This window comes from Galeopterus variegatus, unplaced genomic scaffold (assembly GCF_000696425.1).
Source record: "Galeopterus variegatus unplaced genomic scaffold, G_variegatus-3.0.2 Scaffold9091, whole genome shotgun sequence".
NCBI lineage: Eukaryota > Metazoa > Chordata > Mammalia > Dermoptera > Cynocephalidae > Galeopterus > Galeopterus variegatus.
The window spans coordinates 52,958-76,083 of NW_007735202.1; the positions used below are offsets into that span (position 1 = coordinate 52,958).

A 23,126-nucleotide genomic window follows, 5' to 3' on the forward strand; every position below is an offset into this window, starting at 1 on the left:
TAATTCCCATCAAAATACCAATGACATTCTTCACAGAAATAGAAAAAGCATTCCTAGCATTTATATGGACAACAAAACAGCCCGAATAGCCAAAGCAATCCTGAGCAAAAAAAATAAAGCCAGAGGCATAACACTACCTGACTTCAAATTATATTATAAAGCTATTGTAACCAAAACAGAGTGGTACTGGCATAAAAACAGACACTCGGATAAAGGAACAGAATAGAAAACCCAGGAATCAGCCCACATACTTATAGCCAACTGATCTTTGACAAAGGCTGCCAAAGATTTTAAAAGCAGTATTCAAGCTTTAACTTAATCAAAAAATTTTAAAACCAGAAGTAGTTTTATTTTGTCTACATCATTATTTGCTTCTACTATGTTATAAAGAGTAAAGTTGTGTTCAGAGAAGTGCTTTCAGGATTTACTTTATGAACAGTTATACCATGCATTGTCAGCCATCTTAGGTAGACATAACATAACCTGTGTAAGGAACATTTGAGGATCCACTGAGTTAACAAAAAAATATATTTCTGGGTGGCAAGCTATGATGGTAAAGTTATATACAAACACTTTCTGGTAACATTTTAAATAACTTTCAGAAATCGTCTTATTTGTCCTTCAAAATTCATCTTAATCCAATCCCTATTCTAATTTTTTTTTCTTACCACTTGTTATCATTTCTTCCTGCCTACCAATAGGCCAGTGGTTCTCTCATTCCTATTTTATAGGGGAAACTGAACATTTCGTCGAGAATGACTTTGCTTTGAGTGTTTCTTTTGTTGTTTGTTTTTTAAATAAATGCCCTGTATCAAATTAAGGCAGTTGTCTTCTACTTCTAGTTTGTTAAAGTGTGTATGGATGTATGTATAAGTGAGTGAATTTTTATCAAATGCTTTTTAATTTTATATATTGAAAATGATTGTGTGATTATTATTATTATTTTTTCTTTGTGGCTGGCCAGTAAGGGAATCTGAAGTCTTGACCTTGGGGTTGTAACACCATGCTCTAACTAACTGAGCTAACTGGCCAGCCTGATTATGTGACTTTGGACTTTATCTTATTTTGGAGATTAATTATATCATTGATTTTTTAATATTAGGCTAACCTCACATTTCTGGAATTTGCTTACTAATGTTTTAAGACTTTTGCTTGTATATTCGTGAGAGAAATTGGCCTGTAACTTTCCTGTCTTATAATGTACTTTCCAGGTTTTGATATCTCGGTCATGCTGATTTCTTAAAAATGCTGGGAAATACTTAAAGTTTTTACATTTTATGGAAGTTTGTTAGAATTCATTAGTAAAGCCAAGCCATCTTAGCTTGCAGTTGTCTTTGTACAAAGGTTTTTAATTATGAACTCTATTTTACTATTAGGTATAGGACAATTCAGGTTTTTATTTCTGCCTATGTCATTTTGTTGTTTTTCTAAGAATAAGTTCATTTCTTCTGAATTTTCTAATATGTCAATGTGTCCATAATATCCATCTTTTTATCTTTTTAATTTCTATAGTGATGCCCTTTTTCATTCTTGGTATTTGTTTTATTGTGCCTTCTTTCCTTTTTTTCTTGATAAATTTTGCTAAGAATTTATCAGTTTTATTAGTCACATTTTTTTTTCCTGAGAACCACTTTTTGCTCTTTTGACGATATCCTTCATACGTGTGTTTTCAGTTTCGCCAATTTCTACCCCAATCTATATTATATTTTTTATTTTATATTTCTTTGGGTTTAATTTGATGATTTTCTTCTAAATTCTTGAGATAGATAATGTATTAGTTTGTTCAGGCTGCCATAAGAAAATACCATATACTGGGTTGCTTAAACAACAGAAATTTATTTCTCAGAGTTCTGGAGGCTGGAAATCTCAGATCAGGGTGCCAGCATGGTTGAATTCTGCTGAGGGCTCTCTTCTTGGCTTGCAGAAAACCACCTTCTTTCTGTGTCCTCAGTGGCATGGAGGCAGGAAGGGAGCACAAGCTCTGTAATGACACTAATCCTGTTGGATCAGAGCCACACTCTTAGACTTCATATAACCTTAACTGCCTTCATAAAAGCCCCATCTCCAAATATAGTCATGTTGGGGATTGGGGCTCGAACATATGAATTTTAGGGGGCCACAATTTAGTCCATAGCGGATACCTAAGTTGTCATTTTTCAGATTTTCTTAACTTCTTATTTGCAGTCATTTAAAGTCACAAATTTTCCCTCTAAAAGCAGCATTAGTTTTTTCCTACAAGTATTGATTTGTATATGTTTATGTATATTTATTATTCTGTAGTTCAAAATATTTTCTAATTTTCATTGTTTTTTTTTATATTTGGGTTTAATGGTTACTTAGGTTATTGCTTATTTTTTTAAAATATGGAAATTCTCTAGTTATCTTTGTTGATTTATAGTTTAAATCCACTGTGATCTGAGTAATTTTCATTGTTTTTTTTTATATTTGGGTTTAATGGTTACTTAGGTTATTGCTTATTTTTTAAAAATATGGAAATTCTCTAGTTATCTTTGTTGATTTATAGTTTAAATCCACTGTGATCTGAGAACATATTCTGATTCAGTCCTTTGAAATTTATTGAGATTGACTTTGTAGGCCAGGATGTGTTTAATTTTAGTAAATGTTTCATGTGTATTTGAAAAGAGTATATATTCTGTAGTTTTTGTTGCAATGCTCACTATACTGTTTCTTCATTAATTATGTGGTTTAAATCTATCTCATTAATTTTTTTGTTTTCTTGTTAGTTGCCATGAGAGGTGTGTTAAAAATCTCCCAATGTAATCATGGATTTATACATTTCTCCTTTTTGTTTTTTTAATTCTTTCTTTTATATTTTGAAGCTATGTGATTAGGTAGGTACTAAATTAGGATTGTTACATCTTTCTGGTAGGTTGATATTTTATCAGTATATAATGTTGCAGTACCCACCATAGTATCTTTTTAGGTCCAAACAGTTAGATTCAGAACTGTCATAGGCCACAGTTTGTGCCCGCCTATGCAGGAGGATACAGACCAGGAAACAGCATGATACTGTGGAGCTTGAGTTGTTCCTCTGGGGTGGGAGTCTTAAGATAATCCCCACAGTAGTTTAGGAGGTATTCTCTTTGGTAGTCACAAGTGATGAGTTTGGTGTGAGGAAACAAGACTCACTTGGTGGGAGTGTTAGAAGCCACCCTCACTTAGGAACCTCTGCTCCACAATACCAAATATGTCTTGTAACAACCCATGAGCATAGCTTACAGGTTTTCTTCAAGGGACATATAAGCATCATCACAGTAAGAGAAGCCTAAAGCTGTAGCTTCATGCCATATGACAACATGCATTCTTGACATTAAAATCCGCTGTAAATTAGTAATGTACCACTTTCCCAGTAATATAAAGATTTTAGAACTCTTTAACTTCATTTACCCTGTTCCATCTTATACACTGTTGTGTATTTTATTTCTAGTTAGGTCTTAAGTCTCATAAGAGGTATTATTGTTTTCTACAATTAATATATACCTTAAATTTACCACATATTTCTTTTTGCTGCTTTTCATTCCTTCTTGCATCTTTGTTTTTCCATTTGAGCTCATTTTTTTTCTCTTTAGTATGTTTCTAGTGTGATTCTATAGCTGGCAAATTCTCTATAAGTTAGGTTGCCTGGAAATGTCATTTTGCCCTTTTTTGTGGGGTATTTTCACTAGATGTCAAATTTCAGGGGTGGTGGTCTTTTTTTTTCTTCTGACTACTTTTATGATTTCTTTTTTTCTTTCATTTTAAGCAATTTTACTTTGACGTGTCTAGGTACTGTTTCCCTTTATAAAAATAATTTTTAAAAAATAAATAGGATAAGGCTATATGTGCTTACAAGGATGTATCAGTTATCTTGAGGAGCTTTCATGGCCTATAAAATATATATGTAATACTGAAATATTTAAATTTTTATAATATGGATTCTTTACACTGGGGGGAGAGAGAAAGAGAGAAAATCATCACCTGGAGAAACTTTTTCAAACGATAATATTAGAAAGACTTCAGAATTATTTGGAAAAAGTTAGTTTTATTTCTCACTGTAGTTTTAGTGCTATACATTTTTATTTTAGAAAGTATTTTAAGTAACATGACTGTTCCTAGATAATGATTTTATGATACCAACTCCAGTTTTTAATATCTGTGGATTGTAACATGAACGTGTACTATACATTAAAATTTCCTGTTAATCATAATATTTATTAACTAGAAATTTATGGCTGGCTATTAATTATGAGAATTTGCTATGTTTATCTTGTCATTGAACCCTCCAGATCATGATATCAGCACAATATTTACATAAGGGCTTTCTCCTGTATTAACCCCATGGTGAATATCCATGCTTTGTAGAGCATACAACTGAGATATCAGATAACTTTTATTCTGTTTGATTCATCTCTGTAAGGAAATATGAATTTCAGACTGTAACAACTTTTAACATATATCACATTGCTGTAGTCTTAAAGTAAAACAGAGAAAATAATACTTTATGTTACTGATTAGTCTACAAAGGAAGAATATTTAATTAGATTGGGAAGCTAAAATAAAAGAAGTTAAACAATTGACAAGTCTTCCTGATTAATAACTTCGTAATAATAATGGCAGTAGCTAACATCAGGTGATGTTAATATCAAATGATAATAACATGAAATGATCAAATATTCAGTAGTGTAAATTTCCAAGTGTTATACAAGTATGAATAGATTTAGTTGCCACCAACCCTATGAAATAACTAACATCAGATGATTACTGTGATGTAATTTTCCACGTATTGTACATATACTAATTCAGTTAGTTTGTCACCCCATTAATATTCTCATTTTATAAATGTGGAATCTAGATTTCATGTTGGTTGGGACCAAACTCTAATTTTTTTTTTCCCCATGATTTTGTTTTAGGATCTGATGACAGCTATGAAATTGGGGGAAAAGACCATTTACTTAGTTTCATTCTTGGAAGGCTTACAACGTATTATTTTATTCACTGAAGATCTCAGGGTATTTAAAGCAACATACGAAAATGAGAAAGCAGAGTTAGCAGAGCAAGAAATTACACTGGCATTACAAGATGTTGGAATTTCTCTTGTCAACAATTACACAAAGCAAGAAGTAGCCTATATAGGCATTACAAGGTTAGATGCACTAAATTTTGGGTAAATTTAAGTGATCAGTTCTTAATCATTAAGAAATGATGATTGTAAAATCTAAAATGATTTAAATTTTGTGCCTTGACTATTTATCAGTACTAAGGTAATGCTAATTTAAAAGTCTGTTTAAGATTTTTTTTGCCTTTTGAGATAAAGATACTAGATCCTTTATTATGTTAATCCTCCTAGCTCTCTAAAAGGTTAGATTATTTTAATTTATCAAAAGTATACTTTTTTAATATTTCATAAAAAATGCTTAGTTAATTGTCCATTACTGCCTACCACAGTGCAAGGTACACATTCTATATAAGTTGTTGGAGGATTAAAGTAAAGACAATTCCTTTCTAATTTGACCTTGGCACTTTAGATCTAAGAAGCTATATTGTATTTATCATTCCCCATAAAGACATCACCAGTAAAGCTCTTCTCTTTCTCTTATGCCCTAATTATTCCTATTTAGAAACATTTAAATTGAAATTAATTTATATGAATTAGTACTTAATGTGAGAGCATTTTGTCCAGTCTGTATAATTAGGATATACAGTGTAATATTAATCCTTTACCTAAGTTAAACTCTTGAATATGTATATTAGAATATGTGATACAGATTTAAATTTAGTTTTCTGTATAAATTAATCAGAAAATGCTCCTGACCTTTCATTAATGGAATCAATGCCATTTTAAAAGGAATATTAAAAGCTGTTTTCCTAGAAATTTTTATTATCTCAAAAAAAAGTAAGTTTTTGTTACTTAAATGAAAAGATCAAATAAACACCAAATTTTAAGTCTGTTGCACCTGTTACTAGTTATCTCCTATGCTAAATGAGTCGAATGCAAAGATGAGTAATATGTGGTCTCTACCTTTATTTATTAAATGAATATAAATTTTATATGCAATAAATAAATAGAATACTTAAATGAAATCAAACAATTTAATTCTTAAATAAGCAGAAAAAGTAAAGTAATTTCAGAGTGTGGATAGTTTTTATTAATTCTTATTTAGCTCTCTCAGCATTTTAATGTCAGTACAATTAGATTTCTTACATTCACACTGTCTCTCCTAGATTACTATTTTACACCTTGTCTCTCCTCAAACTCCCATTCTCCCTCTCAACTCACTATCTTGCATCCCACTTCACTGACAATATTGAAGCAATCAGAAGCAAACTTCCACAGACCTACCACACCCCCAACGTTACAACTTCATACCCACCAGCATTTGCACCTATGTGCCACACCAACGTACTTGCCCACAGTTGCGATAGATGCACCACAGGTGCTCCCAACTTGAGGACGTTGGTCCAGCACTCCTTTTCTTTCTCTCTCCTAAATCAGCATCTTTTGGCTTTCTACTGGATTGTTCCTGTTAATGCTACTTCTCTTAACTTCAGTAAACTTCTCTTGAGTCTACTTTTCCTGCTACCTGCTACCAATTTCTTTGTTTCCCTTTACAGCCAAATTCTTCCAAAGTGTTGTCTATTTCAAGAGTTAAATATATTTACTGTCTCTAATTCACCCATTTTCTCTTTAATGACTCCAAACAGTGTTTTGCTTTCTACACACCACAAAACAGGTCTTGTCAGTATTACCACTGACTCCCATAATGCCAGATCCAGTGTAGAACCTCAGCCTTCACGTTACTTTATAACATTTAACACAGGTCTCTCCTTGATAGTTTCTTCCATTCGACTTTCAGAATACCTTGGGTTTTCTTCCTTTCTCAACATTCTCAGTCTCATTTTTTGGTTCCTTGTCTTCTCTTAGCTTTTTATGTTGGGTATCTTGAGGCTCTTAGACCTCTTCTCTTTGTCTATTTCAGTTTTATAATTTCAATTACCACATGTGTGCCAAAGATTTCAATGTATATATGTCTTCAGCCAGACCTGTCTTCTGAACTCCAAACTTGTACATATATCCAACTGCCTACACAAAACTTCTGCTCAGATATCTAGGGAACTTCTTAAACTTCCTGTGTGTAATACTGAACTCCTGATTTCCCCCTGCTACAAAAACTTACTTCCTCATCAGTGAATCACAACTTACTCCTTCCAGTTGCTCAGGCCAAAAACTTTAGAATCATCTTTGATTTCTCTCTTTATCTTACACCCCACATCTGATCCATCTAGAAGTTCTGTGCTTACTCTACCTTTAAAGTACCCATAGAATCTGACCACCTTTTGTTACCTCACTGTTACTGCCCTCGTCAGAGCAATCACCATTTTCAACTGGCTTACTGCATTAACTCCTAAAAAAAATTTCCTGCTTCTAGCATTGACCCTCTTTTTTCTTCCCCCCCACCACAGCATACAGTTTATTCTTAACAAAGTGTAAGTCAGATCATGTTGCTAATCTTAAAACCCCCAGTAGATCCTCATCTCACTCAGAATAAAACACAGGAGTCTTTACAGTGTCCTACAGGGCTTTATATTATTTGTCCTCCCACTGTCTATCTTAATTCATTATCTATTCTTAATGTGTTCCTGCTATGCCAGCCTCCTTGCTCTTCTTTGTACACTACAGGTGTGCTCCTGCTTTAGGGTCTTTGCTATAGCTGGTCCCTTTAAAGTGTTCTTCTTCCCTCATCTCCTGGATAACTCTGTTACCTCCTTTAGGGTTGCTGAAATCTCACCTTCTCAATGAAGCACCAGTTGACCACTCTATTTTAATATTGTAACCCCCACCACTTCTCATATCCCAGTACTCCAGATTCCCCCCTCCCCATCTTTTTCTTCTTTCAAAAACATTTTTGCCTCCTATATATTAAAATTCACTAATTTATTATATTTGCTATTTATTGTCTGTCACTCCCCAGGTAAAATGAAGCTTGAGAATGGCAGAGATGTTCACTGATTAGTGCCTGAAGAGTTTAATAAGTATTAAACAATTATCAGTTGAATGAATTCATGTTTTTAAACTTGTAATGTGCCTCCTTGTAACTGAGACTATTGCAGAATTTCGCTGAAGGTTTTATATAATTCATGTAATAAACCAATTAAAATGAAAATATTTATAAATTAGTACTGTGATTTTTGCTTTTATGTATAAGTTCTGATGTGGTTTGGGAGACAAAGCCCAAGAAGAAGGCAAGATGGAGGCCAATGAGTGTAAAGCATTCTGAGAAGTTAGAGAAAGAATTTAAGGAATATACTGAATCATCACCGTCAGAAGATAAGGTCGTTGAGTTGGACGCTAACATGCCGGTAAAATTTTTTAAGTACTGATGTGAAGTTTTAATTTTTATCTGTTGTAGTTAGGTGAATCACTACTGAATTTTATGGAAAGTCTGTCTTCCTTACAAAACAAATTGAATATAATTAATCCTATCATTCATATTTAGTATAAAATATTTACAAGTAGTGGTTATCTTTAATAAGAAATCAAATTTTCTCTTAAGATACTAGATGCTAATGACCTGTTCTTTGACTTAAAAAAAAACCAAAAATTTGTTTTATTTTTATTTACTTTATTTAAAAATTATATTTTTATTACTTTATTGTAGTACATTTTAGTAAATTTTTGTAAAAAGTGATACAGCTAAGCTAGAAAGATTATATGAATATTTACGTAAATTTTATGGATATGGGCATAAAGATCTAAATCTAAACTTAAACAAATATTTAACTTAGTATTTTAATAAATATGTTAAAAGTTTCTGGTATAAATTTTTAATTTTGATCAATTGTGGATAAAGAGTAATTCATGGGGGATGGATATTTTTCAGGTTCGCTTAACACCTAGTGGTAATAACATGAAAATTATGCAACCACATGTAATAGCTATACGAAGAAATTATCTTCCAGCTTTAAAAGTGGAATACAGCACATCTGCGCATCAATCATCATTTAGAATTCAGATTTGCAGAATACAGGTGAGTCTTTCTGCAAATATAGGCAAAGTTATATTCTAAAGGAACATAGTTAGAAACCAGATGTATTCTCATGGTCTTTTATCTAATGCTTCATTTTCAGTGTTGGACTAGATTTTTTGATTTCCCCTATTTCTTAAATCCTATTATTCTAGTTAGGTTGTATAATTAACATGCTAATATATGTCTTTATTTTCTCAGATCCAAAACCAGATACATGGTGCTATATTTCCATTTGTGTTTTACCCTATTAAACCTCCAAAGTCAGTCACCATGGATTCAGGTTTGTTTTATTTTTAGATTGCCATAAAAACAGTTATATTAGATATTTGGTTTATCTTACTATAAAAATGTGAAATGAAACCATTCTCAAGTTTAGTTTGTGTAGGATCATTGGAAGATTGAACAGTTTGAAAATGGACCAGTAAGTATTCAACTAAGTTCAACAAAACTTTGAGTGAATAATGAAGAAAAGATGAATTAGAAGTATATATTTAAATTTTTAGAAATATTAATTTAAAAAAACAGATTTCTAATCTGTAAACTCCTGATATGAAAACCATTAGGACCTTTGAATAAACAATGAGGACGTTCAAATTAAGAAAGTTTTCTAACAGCAGAAACTGTCCTGTATTCTCTAGATGAGAATAACTGACAAGTCTTTTTTTCCACGCTTTTCTTCCCCTTCCCCTTTCTTCTTTCTTGCCTATTCATCTTCCCCCCACTTTCCCTGTTCTTCCCACTGCCCTACTTCATTTCCTTCTCCTCTTGGTTTCCCATTTCCCGCTCATACCGCTACCTCTTAACTGTCAGGGTGGACTCTTCGTAATCTGCTTGGAAGCTTTTTGACCAGTATACCTGCTTAAGTCCCTCTACCTAGAGGTCTGGCTCAAGTCCCCAGAATCTGTTTGCACAAAGTTTCCCTGATGATTTTAATATGTACTCTTAGTTTAAAATCACTAATTTAGAGGATTAGTTACCTTTAGAATGACCACAGACAATTTTTTAAACAATTCTGGAATCTGAAATTAAGATTGTAATGGGTCTTGCAAATATCAGTAATTTTAAGTGATACTCATGATTTAGTAAATGATTTAATTGTCCATTGTGATATGTGTTAAATTGCAAGAAAATGCTTATCTTTTGCTTAAAACATCAAGGGAGTAATCATATTGTAACCTTTACAGCCCCAAAGCCCTTTACAGATGTGAGTATTGTCGTGAGATCTGCAGGACATTCCCAGATATCACGTATTAAGTAAGTGTCTTAATGCGTTCTTGTGTGTTCATTTGATATTTTGATTTAAATACATGAATTATTTATACTCTTTAGAAAATAAATTTCAGACACGTCAAGGATTTAAGCATAAGATATTAAATTATAAACGTCAAAGAAAATCTGTTAGTTATTTTAGAATCTTAGAGCGTCAGAAGGCTCTTGTTGAAATACACCTAGATGTTAACAATAGTTGTTTTCTGGATTATGGGAATTTTATTATCTTCTTTTTTTGTGTATTCATTTTCTTTTTTAAGTTTCTTTGATGACCATATGTTGCTTTAGATGAAGGAAGAAAATAATAATTTCAAATTCACTCACTACCCCTCCCAAGAAATAGAACATGGACAGAAACATCCATACATCTATGTGATAATCCCTTATCTCATTTCCCCCACTTTATTACCAAGATAAACTACCTTTTTTTTTTTTTTTTTTTCCTTTTTTGTCTTTTTTCGTGTCCGGCAACGGATCGCAACCCTCAGTGTCGCGCCCGTACCGGACCAGGACCGGCAACGGGATCGCAACCCTCGGTGCTGCGCCCACACCTCGCTCAGCCAGTGAGCGGGAACCAGTCTGTATGTGGGATCCGAACCCTCGGCGGGAGCACCGCCGCGCTCCCAAGCGGCGCACTGTAGCAGTGCGCCACCAGGCCGGCCCAATTTTTTTCTACTTTAAAAAAAAAAAATTGTTTCAAGCTAAAAGTAGGTTCCTGGGACTTGAATTTTTTCATTCAACTTTTTTACTAGAATTTGTTGATTTTGTTGTATGTGCTATAGTTTATTCATTATCACCGATATATAATACTCTGTTGTATGACTACCGCAGTTTACTTATCCATTTCCTACTTATGGCCTTTTTCATATTTTGAGTTTGTTCTATTATAAACATTGTTGCCGTGATTTTTTTTTACCTAAAAATGTTCTCTAAGTTTTATTAAGTTCTAATATTTTCCTAATACTTTTTTCCTCATGTAATTTTCTTAATGCAGTTAATTGATGATTTTTAAATGTTTTCTACTTTGTAATATAGGTACTTCAAAGTGTTGATTCAAGAAATGGATCTCAGGTTAGATCTTGGATTTGTCTATGCTTTAGCAGACCTTATTGCAGAAGCCGAGGTGACTAAAAAAATGGAGGTAAGGTTTAGAATAATAGCATTTCATGGAAAGGATTAAGGAAAGAGAAGGACTAAAAAAAATCATTATAAATTCTTAAAGGTGTTAAAATGGTTTTATTCTATTTTTAAAATACAATTTTCAAATTTTTATTGTTCTGTTTTGGTGAGTGCATTGAAAGAAATCTTATTTTCAGGTTATAGAAGATGGAAGCCAGGTAAGTAAAATAGCCTTTTTAAGGTAAGTTAGCAAACAGGAGGAAAGGTTTAGGCCAGTTATAGGAGGAAGAGGGTTAACAGTCATGTTCACATCACTTTTTTCTTTTATTTTCCTGGGTTACTTGTACTTTGCTTTCACTTTGATGAATAATTTAGAAATTTGGGGCATGACCAGGATATTTGATGAGGGGAGGGTTAGGCAAATTAAAAGGTAACATCATCTTGGTGATTGAAAGATTATAAAATCACAGAGATAGGGTGGATCAAATATGGTCTCTTGTTTACCTGCCCTCATAGAAAGAATTCTTAAGATAGGACAAACTTCATGAATAGAGACAAGGACAAATATACTGTTTTTTCCCTTCAATGATAGGTTATTGATATATAGTTCACATAACATACATTTCACCCATTCAGTGGTTTTTAATATATTCAAAAAATTATTCAATCATCACCATTATCTAATTCTGGAACCTTTTTATCACCCCAAAAAGAAACTGCCCTAGCCCTGTCTATGCACTATTATACTTTCTGCCTCTGTAGATTTTCCTTTTCTGAACATTTCGTACAAGTGGAATCATATAGTGTGGTCTTTGGTGAATGGCTTCTTTCACTTAGTATGTGTTCAAGATTCATCCATGTTGTAGCATGTATCAGTACTTCATTCCTTTTTATGGTCAACTAATACCCCGTATATATGGATTTGTCACATTTTGTTTATCCATTGATCAGTTGATGGACATTTGGGTTATTTCTACATTTTGGCTCTTATGGATAATGTTATGAATATTTGTGTATAAGTTTTCATGTGGACATACGTTTCTATTTCTTTTCTTTTTTTTTTTTTTTTTTTTTTAAAGATGACCGGTAAGGGGATCTTAACCCTTGACTTGGTGTTGTCAGCACCACACTCACCCAGTGAGCTAACCGGCAATCCCTATATGGGATCTGAACCCGGGGCCTTGCTGCTATCAGCACCGCACTCTCCCGAGTGAGCCACGGGCCGGCCCTCTATTTCTTTTAAGTATACTTCAAGGAGTGGAATTGCTGGGTCACATGGTAACTCTGTGTTTAATTACTTTTGGACTACCAGACAGTTTTTCAAAGTGGCCCCCCATTTTGCATTCTCATCAGAGTATATGAGGGTTCTCATTTCTCCATATTCTCCTCAACACTTGTTATTATCTGTCTTTGATTCTATTCATCCTAGTGCGTGTGAAATAGTTTCTCATTGTCATTTTGACTTGCGATTACCTGATGACTAAAGACGTCAAGCATCTTATGATGTGTTAATTTGCCATTTGTATTTTCCAAGAAGAAATATTTATTCATATCCCTTGCCTATTATTTAACGGGTTATTTGTTGTCTTATTGTTGAGTTACAAAAGTTCTTTATATACTCTAGATACTATTCCCTTATCCGATGTATGATTTTTAAATATTTTCTTCCCTTCTGTGTGTTTTCTTTTCATTTCCTTCATGTGTCTTTTGAAGCACAAAAGTTTTTTTTTTTTTCCTTTTTGTCTCTTTTTTTGTGACCGGCAACGGATCGCAACCCTCAGTGTCGTGCCCATACCGGACCGGGACCGGCAATGGGATCGCAACCCTCGGTGTTGCCCCCGCACCTCGCTCAGCCAGTGAGCGGCCGGTCTGCATGTGGGATCCTAACCCTCGGCGGGAGCGCCGCTGCACTTCCCAAGCGGCGCACTGTAGCAGTGCGCCACCAGGCCGGCCCGAAGCACAAAAGTTTTTAATGCTAAAGTCCAAATTATATTTTCTTTTGTTGCTCATGCTTTTGATGTTATTTCTAAGAATCCTTTGCCAAATCCAAGGTCATGAATATTTAGCCTTGTGTTCTGAGATTTTAAAGTTTTAGCTCTTACAGTTAGATCTTTGATCCATTTTGAGTTTATTTTTGTATATGGTGTAAGGTGAGGGTCCAAGTTGCTCTTTTATATGTGGCTATCCAGTTATCCCAGTACCATTTCTGGAAAAGACTGTTTGCTCCCCTACTGAATGGTGTTGGTACCCTTGTTGAAAATCAGTTGATCATAGACATGTGGTTTTATTATGTTGATCTATGTGTCTGTCCTTGTGCCAGTACCACACTGTTTTGATTATCTTTGCTTTGAAGTAAGTTTTGAAATTGGAAAGTGTGAATCCTCCTACTTTTTTGTTCTTTTTCATGATTGTTTTGACTATTCTGAGTCCCTTGCCGTTCCATATGAATTTTAGAACCAGCTTGTTGAGTTCTTCAAAGATGTCAGCTGGTATTCTTAGAGAGGGTTGCATTGAATCTATAGATCAATTTGGAGGGTATCGCCATCTTAACAGTGTTGTCATTTGATTCTTGAACATGAGATGTTTTTCCATTTATGTAGATTTTTGATTTCTTTCAACAATGTATTATAGTTTTTAAAGTGTAAGTCTGCACTTTTTTTTTGTTAAATTTATTTCTAAGTCTTATTCTTTTTATGGTATTATGTGTGAAATTATTTTCTTAATTTCATTTTTGGATTTGTTCATTGCTAGTATATAGAAATACAATTGATTTTTGTATACTGATTTTGTATCTGCAATCTTACTGAATTCATTTGTTAGTCTAATTGTTTTGTGTATTCTTGAGGGTTTTCTGCGTATAAGATCATGTCATCTGGTAAGAGAGGACATTTTACTTCTTCCTTTCTGATCTGGATGCCTTTTGTTTTCTTTCTTTCACTTAATTTCCCTGACTTGAAAGTAGTGAAATGTTGAATAGTTTAGAAAAAAAATGCCGAGAGCAGACATTTTTGTTTTGTTTCTGATCTTAGAGGGAAAGCAGTCTTTCGCCCTTAAATATGATGTTGACTCTGGGTTTTTCCTAGATACCCTTTATCAGGTTAGGAAGATCTCTTATTTTTAGTTGGTTGAGTGTTTTTATCATGAAAGTGGTGGACTTTGTCAGATTCTTTATCTGCATCTGTTGGGATGACCATATGCTTTTTGTTTTTTCTTCTATTAGTATGTTTTATTAACAGTAATTGATTTTGGATATTAAGACAAGCATACCTGGGGTAAATCCCATTTGGTCATGTGTTGTTTATTTTTTTAATGTATTTTGCTGGATTTGGTTTGCTAGTGTTTTGGGGGAGGGGTTGTTTGGTTTTTGTCATTTATGTAAACATTCTTTGTGGTCCTTTCCCGTGGCTCTGATGTCCTCAGTTCTGTTCTCTCTTTTTGAGAGTTCAAGGAATTATCATGATTGTTGTATCTTTTCTTCTTTCTTCTTTTTCAGGTTTGCTAGTATTTTGCTAAGGGTTATTGTGTTTATATTCACAAGAGATGTTGGTCTGTAAGTTTCTTTTGATGTCTTTGTCTGGTTTTGGTGTCAGGATATAATGGCTTCATAGAATGAGTTGAAAAGTGTTCTCTCCTCTATTTTTGGAAGAGTTTGTGAAGAATTAGTACTCTTTAAAGTGTTTGGTAGAATTCAGCGGTGAAGCCATCTCGGCCTGGATTTCCCTTGTGAGTAGTTTTTTGATTACTGACTTAATCTCATTTGTTAGATCTATTTGGATGGTCTGGTTCTTGAGTCGGTTTAGCTAGTTTGTGTGTTTTTATCTCAGTTATCTAATTTATTGACATAAAATTATTGATAGTATTCCTTTAATTTCATTAATTATTTTTTTCCTCCTCCTTGCTTTAATTTTAGTTTGCTCTTCTCTTTCATTATCTAAAGGTGGAAGGTTAACTTGTAGGTTTGAGATCTTTCTCCTTTCTTAATATAGGCATATACAGCTATAAATTTCCCTCTAAGTACTGTTTTAGTTGCAACTCAGAAGTTTTACTATGTTCTGTCTTCACTTTCACTTACCTCACAATATTATGTATTTTTCTTTTTGCTTTCTTATTGTTATTTGTGAGTGTGTTGTTTAATTTCTACATTCTTTTTTTCCTTTTGTGGAGGCTGGCCAGTACAAGAATCAAACCCTGGACCTTGGTGTTATCAGCACTACACTCTAACAAACGGAGCTAGCCAGCCAGAACTTATTATTGATTTCTAATTTCATTCTATTGTAGTTGGAGAACACAGTCTGTGTTATTTCTCTCCTTTTAAATTTATTGTGCCTTGTTTTATGTCCTAGAATATGGTCTCTTCTGGAGAATGGTTGAGTGTTTTACAGATCTCTGTTAGGTCTAGTTGGTTTATATTGTTGTTCAAGTCTTTTATTTCCTTGTTGATCTTCTGCCTCATTGTTCTACCCATTGTTAAAAGTGGATTATTAGTTCCCAGCTATTTTTGTTGAATTAATCTATTTTTCCCTTCATTTCTGTCTGTTTTCACTGTATGCATTTGTTGTTCTGTTATTAGGGACATATATATTTATAATTGTTACATCTTCTGGATAAATTTACCCTTTTATAACTATAAAATGTCCCTCTTTTCTCTAGTAACATGTTTTGTTTTAAAGTCTATTTTGTCTGCTGTTATATAGACACTATAGCTTTCTTGTGGTTGCTGTTTGTACGATATGTCATTTTTCATCCTTTTATTTTCAATTTTTTTGTATCAATGATTCTAAAGTGTGTTTCCTGTAAGCATTGTTAGTTGAATGTTCTTTTTTTTACCCATTGTGATAATTTCTGCCTCTTGATTGAATTGTTTTATTCATTCACATTTCATATTGATAATGTTGGATTTATGTCTTCCGTTTTACTTTTTGTTTTCTGTGTATCTCATATGTGCCAGCAGGGTCCCCAGACCCCTCACACACCAGGCTGGGTCACCAGACCCCTTACACGCAGGTATATGAGCTAGGTAACCAGCCCAAAGGACCTTGAAGCCATAGGTTTGAAAGCATGGCTGCGCTGGGCAGACACCCGAGGCTCACGCCCACCCTCCAGCTTCCCTAAAACTCCCCTCCCCCCTCCCCCCTCCCCTCTCTCCACTGTCTCCCCTTTCTCAACAGCAACAAAAACTAAAAAGATACATTGGCAAACATGCGCACTAACTCTGCACACACATAAGTTGCTTACAAAGAATGCTGAACCACTCTCAACTGGACCCGAGGCGAGGGCCCTGACCAAACTATTCTATTTTCCCAACACCTGTTTTATGAGTGATACATTCCTATTTCTTTGTTTTTGCATGTCTCAGAATTTTTTGGTTGGAAATTTAACATTTTAGATATTCTAATAGCTTATAGGTACTGTTTCCCCTCCAGAGGCGGGGGAGGAGAGCTTGTTGTTGTTATTAGCTTGTTTATTTCTTATGACTGGCTAGTTTATTTTATTAAAGTCTACCCCACTTCACCCCCTCCAACCACCCTTTCCTACAATGTTTTACACCTTTTATGTTGCCCCTCAGCAAGTTGCAGCTTTTGGATGCCTAATAGTCACACTGGGATAATGGTGGTTTTGGCAGGGCTCTCTTCCTCATTTTCCATGACTGCATCAGCTGTTAAGCTCCAGTAATTGCTGATGGATTACTCTATTGTTTTCAACAGTGCCCTAGGGCATAAATTGCTCTATAGGCTAATCCAGTTAAATTTAGGATCCTTTGAAGAAATGGATCTGGAAATTGGTGTTTCATATTTATTCTCCTTCTAGTTGTCAGTCTCGGTTTTCTCCTGCAAATTATCAGGTACAGTTCAGCCAGTATCTTTCTTGAATCAATTACTTTCCTTTTGGTTGCTTTTCACCAGCTGTTTCTGAGTTCACCCTTAGGCTTGAACTTCACATTCTGTTGTAAAGGGGGTACAGTTCAGCCAGTATCTTTTTTGAATCAATTACTTTCCTTTTGTTTTTTTTTTTTTTGTTTTTTTTTTTTTTTTTTTTTTTTTTTTTTTTTTTTTTTTTTTTGTTGTTTTTTTTTTTTTGTTTTTTTTTTAGCTGTTTCTGAGTTCACCCTTAGGCTTGAACTTCACATTCTGTTGTAAAGGAAATCAGTTACTTTGGGAAGGGATTAGTAGCTATCTGTTTTAAAGCCTACTTTTCTTTCCCCTAGGCAGAAATCTCTGAACCAGAGTGCTGGAGCTGGGAGCGGGGACATTGGTATTCTTCTCTCTCAGTAACACCAGGCTTTAGGAGCTGAGCCCTCAGTGTGGTGGGGAGCAGTGCCCTGAGATCTTCTCAGTTTGCCTCTCTTGGCGTGGAACCACCACTTTACACACCATGCCATGGCAAGAGTGATCAGAACCCTAGTATTCTCAGTGGTGCCACACCCAAGGCAGAAACGTTCCAGGAGTGGAGGCTGGACAGAAGAAGAAAGCCCCACCTCACTCATAACTTAGCTTTGCAGCAGTAGGTAGGCGGGGGCAGGATGAGAAACGCTAACATCCTGTTCTTCCCAGGAAGAAAGTCCTTCCATTGGGGTCTGGGCACAGAAGGATCTCTCTGTTCTTTGGTGCACCAGTTAGAGTGGAGTTCTGGCTTATTGATATGGAAGAGGGGATGGAGAGAATATTCTTTTTTTAAATACCACAGACTTTTTCTTACCAGATTTTTCAGGTTTTCTTGACTAGATGTTTCTTTATACTCTTAGGACCATTCCTAGAGGCCTCAAACATTTGTTTCTTTAAATAAATATCATCAGTTTCACTGGGGTGCTGGTCTGAAGAGCTCCTCACATTGTTATCACAGAAGTTGATTTTCAAATATATTTTTAATAAGGCTATCACTTTGATGATTTTGTGAATAGGTTAAAATGTGAATCTTGGGCCATTTCTCAACACTTAAAGTAATTTAGGTCTATGAATTTGGAAGAGAAGTATGGATGATTATCATGAATGAAAACACTAATCACTTTATGCAAAATTATTTTCAACATGTTCTCCTTTTTTTATTTCATTGCTGGCCTTTGTAGATTGCAGTAAGCCAGTTACCAAAGTGCTACAAGTAGACTATATGATGGTGTTCAAAGAAAGAAATATTCTCAAGAGAATGTGGATGGAATGAATCAGTGGCCTTTTGGGATAAGATCTATAGTCACATGAAGAAAAGCTTAGTGTCTTTTAATGGTTTAGAAGGAAACATAAAGATATGCTTATTATATCTTTATACTTGGCAGACAGAAGTTTCCTAACACTAACAATAGAAATGTTAGTTTCCCTTCTGAGGCAGCATACTAGTTATTTTCTGTTGCTTATAACAAAATACCTCAAACTGGGTAATTTGTAAAGAAAATGAAATTTATTGCTTACAATTTCAGAGGCTTAGAAGTCCAAAGTTCAGGGAAAACATTTGGTGAAGGCCTTGGTGGTGGCGACAGTGAACCAGGGGTCTCACATGGCAGAAAATGGTGGAGCAGAGAGAGACAAACTTCTCATGTACTCTTCTTTTAAAGCCTTCAGAGCCACGTCCCTGGCCACCATTATTAATCCATTCACTACTACAGTCTAATCACCTCTTCAAGGCCCCACCTTTTAATTATCATAGTAGGATTTCCTACCCTCAAAAGTTACAGTGGGAATTAAGCTTCTAATATATAAACTTTGGGGACACAGTTCAGTCAATCCATAGCAGGCAGTAACTTTCCAATAATGAGCAGTGTTGAGTCTGGTTATTGTAGAGTTTTATGCAGTGTGTGAACTGTTGGCTCAAATACCTCATGCATATGGCTCACTTCAGTTTTTAATATTCTATGTTTCTTTTATAGGTTGACCTTTTCCATAAAGATATAGAAGCTTTCCAAGAAGAATATGAAACAGTTTCGTTAGTAGATCAGTCACAAGTCAGTCTCTATGAATATTTTCATATATCTCCTATCAAGGTAGGGGAAAAATAAGTCATTTTTATTCTCCTTGATTATCTAGGTAATAGCAAATTGATTTGATCTGTTTGGGGTTATATAGTATTTAAATCATGCTCCTTAATAGTATATAAATTATGTAATTTTACAAATATAAATATATAACAAAGGAATGTTTTTTTAAATTTTTTACTTATTTTTCCTTAAAATAAGTTTGCACCAGGTGGAAATAATAGTGGTGCCACTTATAGAATAGGTTTATGTGTTTATATGTTGACCTAATGTTATTTTACTTTAATATTCTGTTAAGCTGCTTGGTGACAGTTTTCAAAATTTTGTATATGATATGTATATTAGTTTTAAATTAATTTATAAAAGTAGTCTTGATTTAAGAGTTGAAGATTGAGTAGAATCAAATCTGTTTTTAACAAAAATATCTATGAGTTTACACAATACTTGAAGAAAATTATTGTACAACCATATATACAGAATGTATATGCAATATAATACAAAAGTGTTTTTATTTGCTTCATCATGCTAACTTAATTGAAATAGTTGAAACGTACACTTTTGGAGATGACAGATGCTCCTTGACTTATGATGGGGTTATGTCCTGATAAACCCATCATTAAGTTGAAAATATTATAAGTCAAAAATGCATTTCATACATTTAACCTACTGAACATCATAGTTTAGCATAGCTTACTTTAAACATGCTTAGAACACTTACATTTGCCTACAGTTGGTCTAAATCGTCTAACACAAAACCTATTTTGTAATAAAGTTATGACAAAGAATTTTGAATCAAAATTCAAAATTTGAAGTACAGTTCCTGCTGAATGGGCATCACTTTCACACCACTGTAAAGTCAAAAAATGGTTTAAGTCAAACCTTTGTAAATTGGGGACCACCTGTATTTTAGTTCTTTTCAGTAGTTTCAACTTCTTGAGTGTTAATGTTATTAACAAACGTATAGTTTTTTTTCTGGGTTTGCCAGAAGAATGGGATGGAACCAAATGTCATATAATCTTATATTGTTGAGTTTAAAATTTAAACAGAGCTATGTTGGATTTTTACATTGCTTTAATGTTCCACTTATTAATTTTGGCATGATCTAGATAACTTTGAAATCTTATTTATGGTGCAGTGAATTTAAAATGAATCAGATTTTTGAAAGTTATAATTGTCAGTGTGAAGAAAGTACTTTAAAATATTTCGCTTTCTTTTTAGTTGCATTTAAGTGTTTCACTGAGCTCAGGTAGAGAAGAAGCTAAAGATTCACAACAACATGGAGGACTGATTCCAGTTCATTCTTTAAATCTTTTGCTGAAGAGTATTGGTGCCACTCTTACAGATGTCCAAGATGTCGTTTTTAAGTATGTTTAATATTCAAATCTGTAATTGATAAAAAGTCCATTTTATATTTACCTAAAAATTTTGAAAATGAAAAAGTATGTTAAGTATATTGCAGATTATAGGTAAAATGTGGTTTTTCCCTTTAAATGGAATATGATCTAAATAACACCAAACATATTACCTGCTAACCCTCAATTACTGAATCACAGAATAATTATTAAATAATTTTCTTTTTTAAAAAAGAGACATAAATTATGCAAGTTCGCACATTTTAGAAGGTCTTTCTGGCCTAGGGAAGGATTCCTAAGAAGGTGTGTATGCCCAAAGATGTGGCTTCCAAGCCCATAGGATCAAGCCTCCTACAAGCATTTGTAACTAGAACAGAATGAATGCAGTGAAAGGAGAGATAAAGAGATCAGTTTAAATGTTACTGTTAAGAATTTATACTAAGAACAGGAGTAAGAATAAAGTCTGATAAGAGGTAATTCTGAAGCTAGAGAAAGTTAGGTAATAGTCAAATAAAAGAACATAAGTTTGATGGCAGGAGGAATAGGATGAAATTTCTAATCTTGTTACTGTCGTATTCAGCAACAAGAAACATAGAGCTTCCCAATTAGTGGATCACATATGTGCTGTGAATGGGTTGTCAGTAGCATCTGATCTTGGCTTCTCAGCTGTCAGCCCTTTCAGCAAGACCTGCAGCAACTGAACCCTGGCCATTCTTGAGCACCCTCTTCTATTTACCTCAGTGTGTCAAACATTTTCTGTGTGGGCTGTGATAAGACAGACTTGGGAAATACAGTTCTGGTGGTCCTTGAATGGGTTCCAGGGGGTCTCTGAATTCCCTAAATTACATGAAAATTTGTATGTATTGGTGACCTTTCTGAGAATAAGATTCATAGCTTTTATCAGATTCTTCGAATGTGCAGAGATATATGTAAAAGAGTATTTTTTTTTCAGAGTATATGAGTATAAGAGTATATTTTTTTTCAGGCTTGCATTTTTTCAACTCAACTATCAGTTCCATACAACATCTGAACTACAGTCTGAAGTAATAAGACACTATTCAAAACAGGTTTGTCTGAGATTATCTTACAAAGGGACAGAGTAATGTAGATTAGTGAAATTTTATGTATCCGTACATGTGTAATGTAGATTTGTCAAGGAAGTAAATATCCATTTTCAAAATTTTAAAATGTGGTTTTTCTTGGTCAGAGTTGTAGAAAGAAATTGAGCCCAACCACAACTTCAGTTTTTGTCTCTATATTTTTTTAGACACTGACAGATATTTTTCCTGGATCAGTACAGACTAGAAATAAATAGATCTTTAAATAAAATATTAACTAAATAATTTACCACAGTTATTTTTAAAAATGGCTTCAAAGGAAACTATTAATAACTAACTAATGAATGAACACAGGATATTTTTAATGTGAGTTGTTGCGTCAGCTAGATATGTTATTTTAATGGATTTTTTTCCTCCTCTGAAAAGACTCCTACATTTTTTGATATAAATTGTAGAGCACTTGAGATAGCTGTGGTATAGTGGATAGGTAACTGAGCATGACTCAAAAGAGATATGGGGTTGGATCCCACTTTTGCCATGTACCCATTATAGGGCACTGGACATCATGTGACCTGTACATTACTCCGATCTGTAAAATGGTGCTGCTAATAACAACTGTTACAGATCATTGTAAAAGTGAAAGTACTTAAAATATTCTAGAGCTTTTTGTAAATATAATGTTATTTCTAATACTGTAATATCAAATTGCTGTTCACGAACTAATAGTGATGAATAAAGTGATACGGTTTAGTTGTTGAAATTAGTGATAAAGGTGTTAGCCTGAGAAAACTGTATCTGTCTAACAATCTATAAAAAAAAATTAGATCTAATTATCTGAATTGACTGATGTTTATATTTTATTTTTCACAATACTTGAAGAAAATTATTGTACAACCATATATACAGAATGTATATGCAATATAATACAAAAGTGTTTTTATTTGCTTCATCATGCTAACTTAATTGAAATAGTTGAAACGTACACTTTTGGAGATGACAGATGCTCCTTGACTTATGATGGGGTTATGTCCTGATAAACCCATCGTTAAGTTGAAAATATTATAAGTCAAAAATGCATTTCATACATTTAACCTAGTGATGCAAGTTGACACTGCAAAAAATCTTAACCAATGGGAAAAATTATTATTGTTCTACGTCCCTTAAAACATCTGTCAAAACATTCAGAACTCTCCTACTTTCACTTGTAAATGTATAGGATAATAAAAATGAAAGTAAAACCAATATTTATTTTGTACATTGAAATTTAAAATATTAGAAATATTAAGAATTTTAATGTGTCTTATTTAAAACTTACTGAGAGTAGTTTGAACTGTGCTTGCCT

General features: G+C 33.7%; 1 protein-coding gene across 1 annotated transcript in view; it reads left to right on the plus strand.

Annotated features, from left to right (window-relative positions):
- LOC103609019 (vacuolar protein sorting-associated protein 13A-like) overlaps window positions 1-23,126 on the plus strand; it is a gene marked incomplete at its 5' end in the record, with an annotated part of 117,223 nt that overhangs the window by 52,307 nt on the left and 41,790 nt on the right. Inside the window, 9 exons of the mRNA XM_008593395.1 lie at window positions 4,911-5,143; window positions 8,205-8,358; window positions 8,880-9,026; window positions 9,225-9,306; window positions 10,211-10,280; window positions 11,331-11,436; window positions 19,270-19,383; window positions 20,593-20,738; window positions 21,712-21,793. Coding sequence (XP_008591617.1) covers window positions 4,911-5,143; window positions 8,205-8,358; window positions 8,880-9,026; window positions 9,225-9,306; window positions 10,211-10,280; window positions 11,331-11,436; window positions 19,270-19,383; window positions 20,593-20,738; window positions 21,712-21,793 — 1,134 coding nt within the window. The remainder of the gene's footprint in view (window positions 1-4,910; window positions 5,144-8,204; window positions 8,359-8,879; window positions 9,027-9,224; window positions 9,307-10,210; window positions 10,281-11,330; window positions 11,437-19,269; window positions 19,384-20,592; window positions 20,739-21,711; window positions 21,794-23,126) is intronic.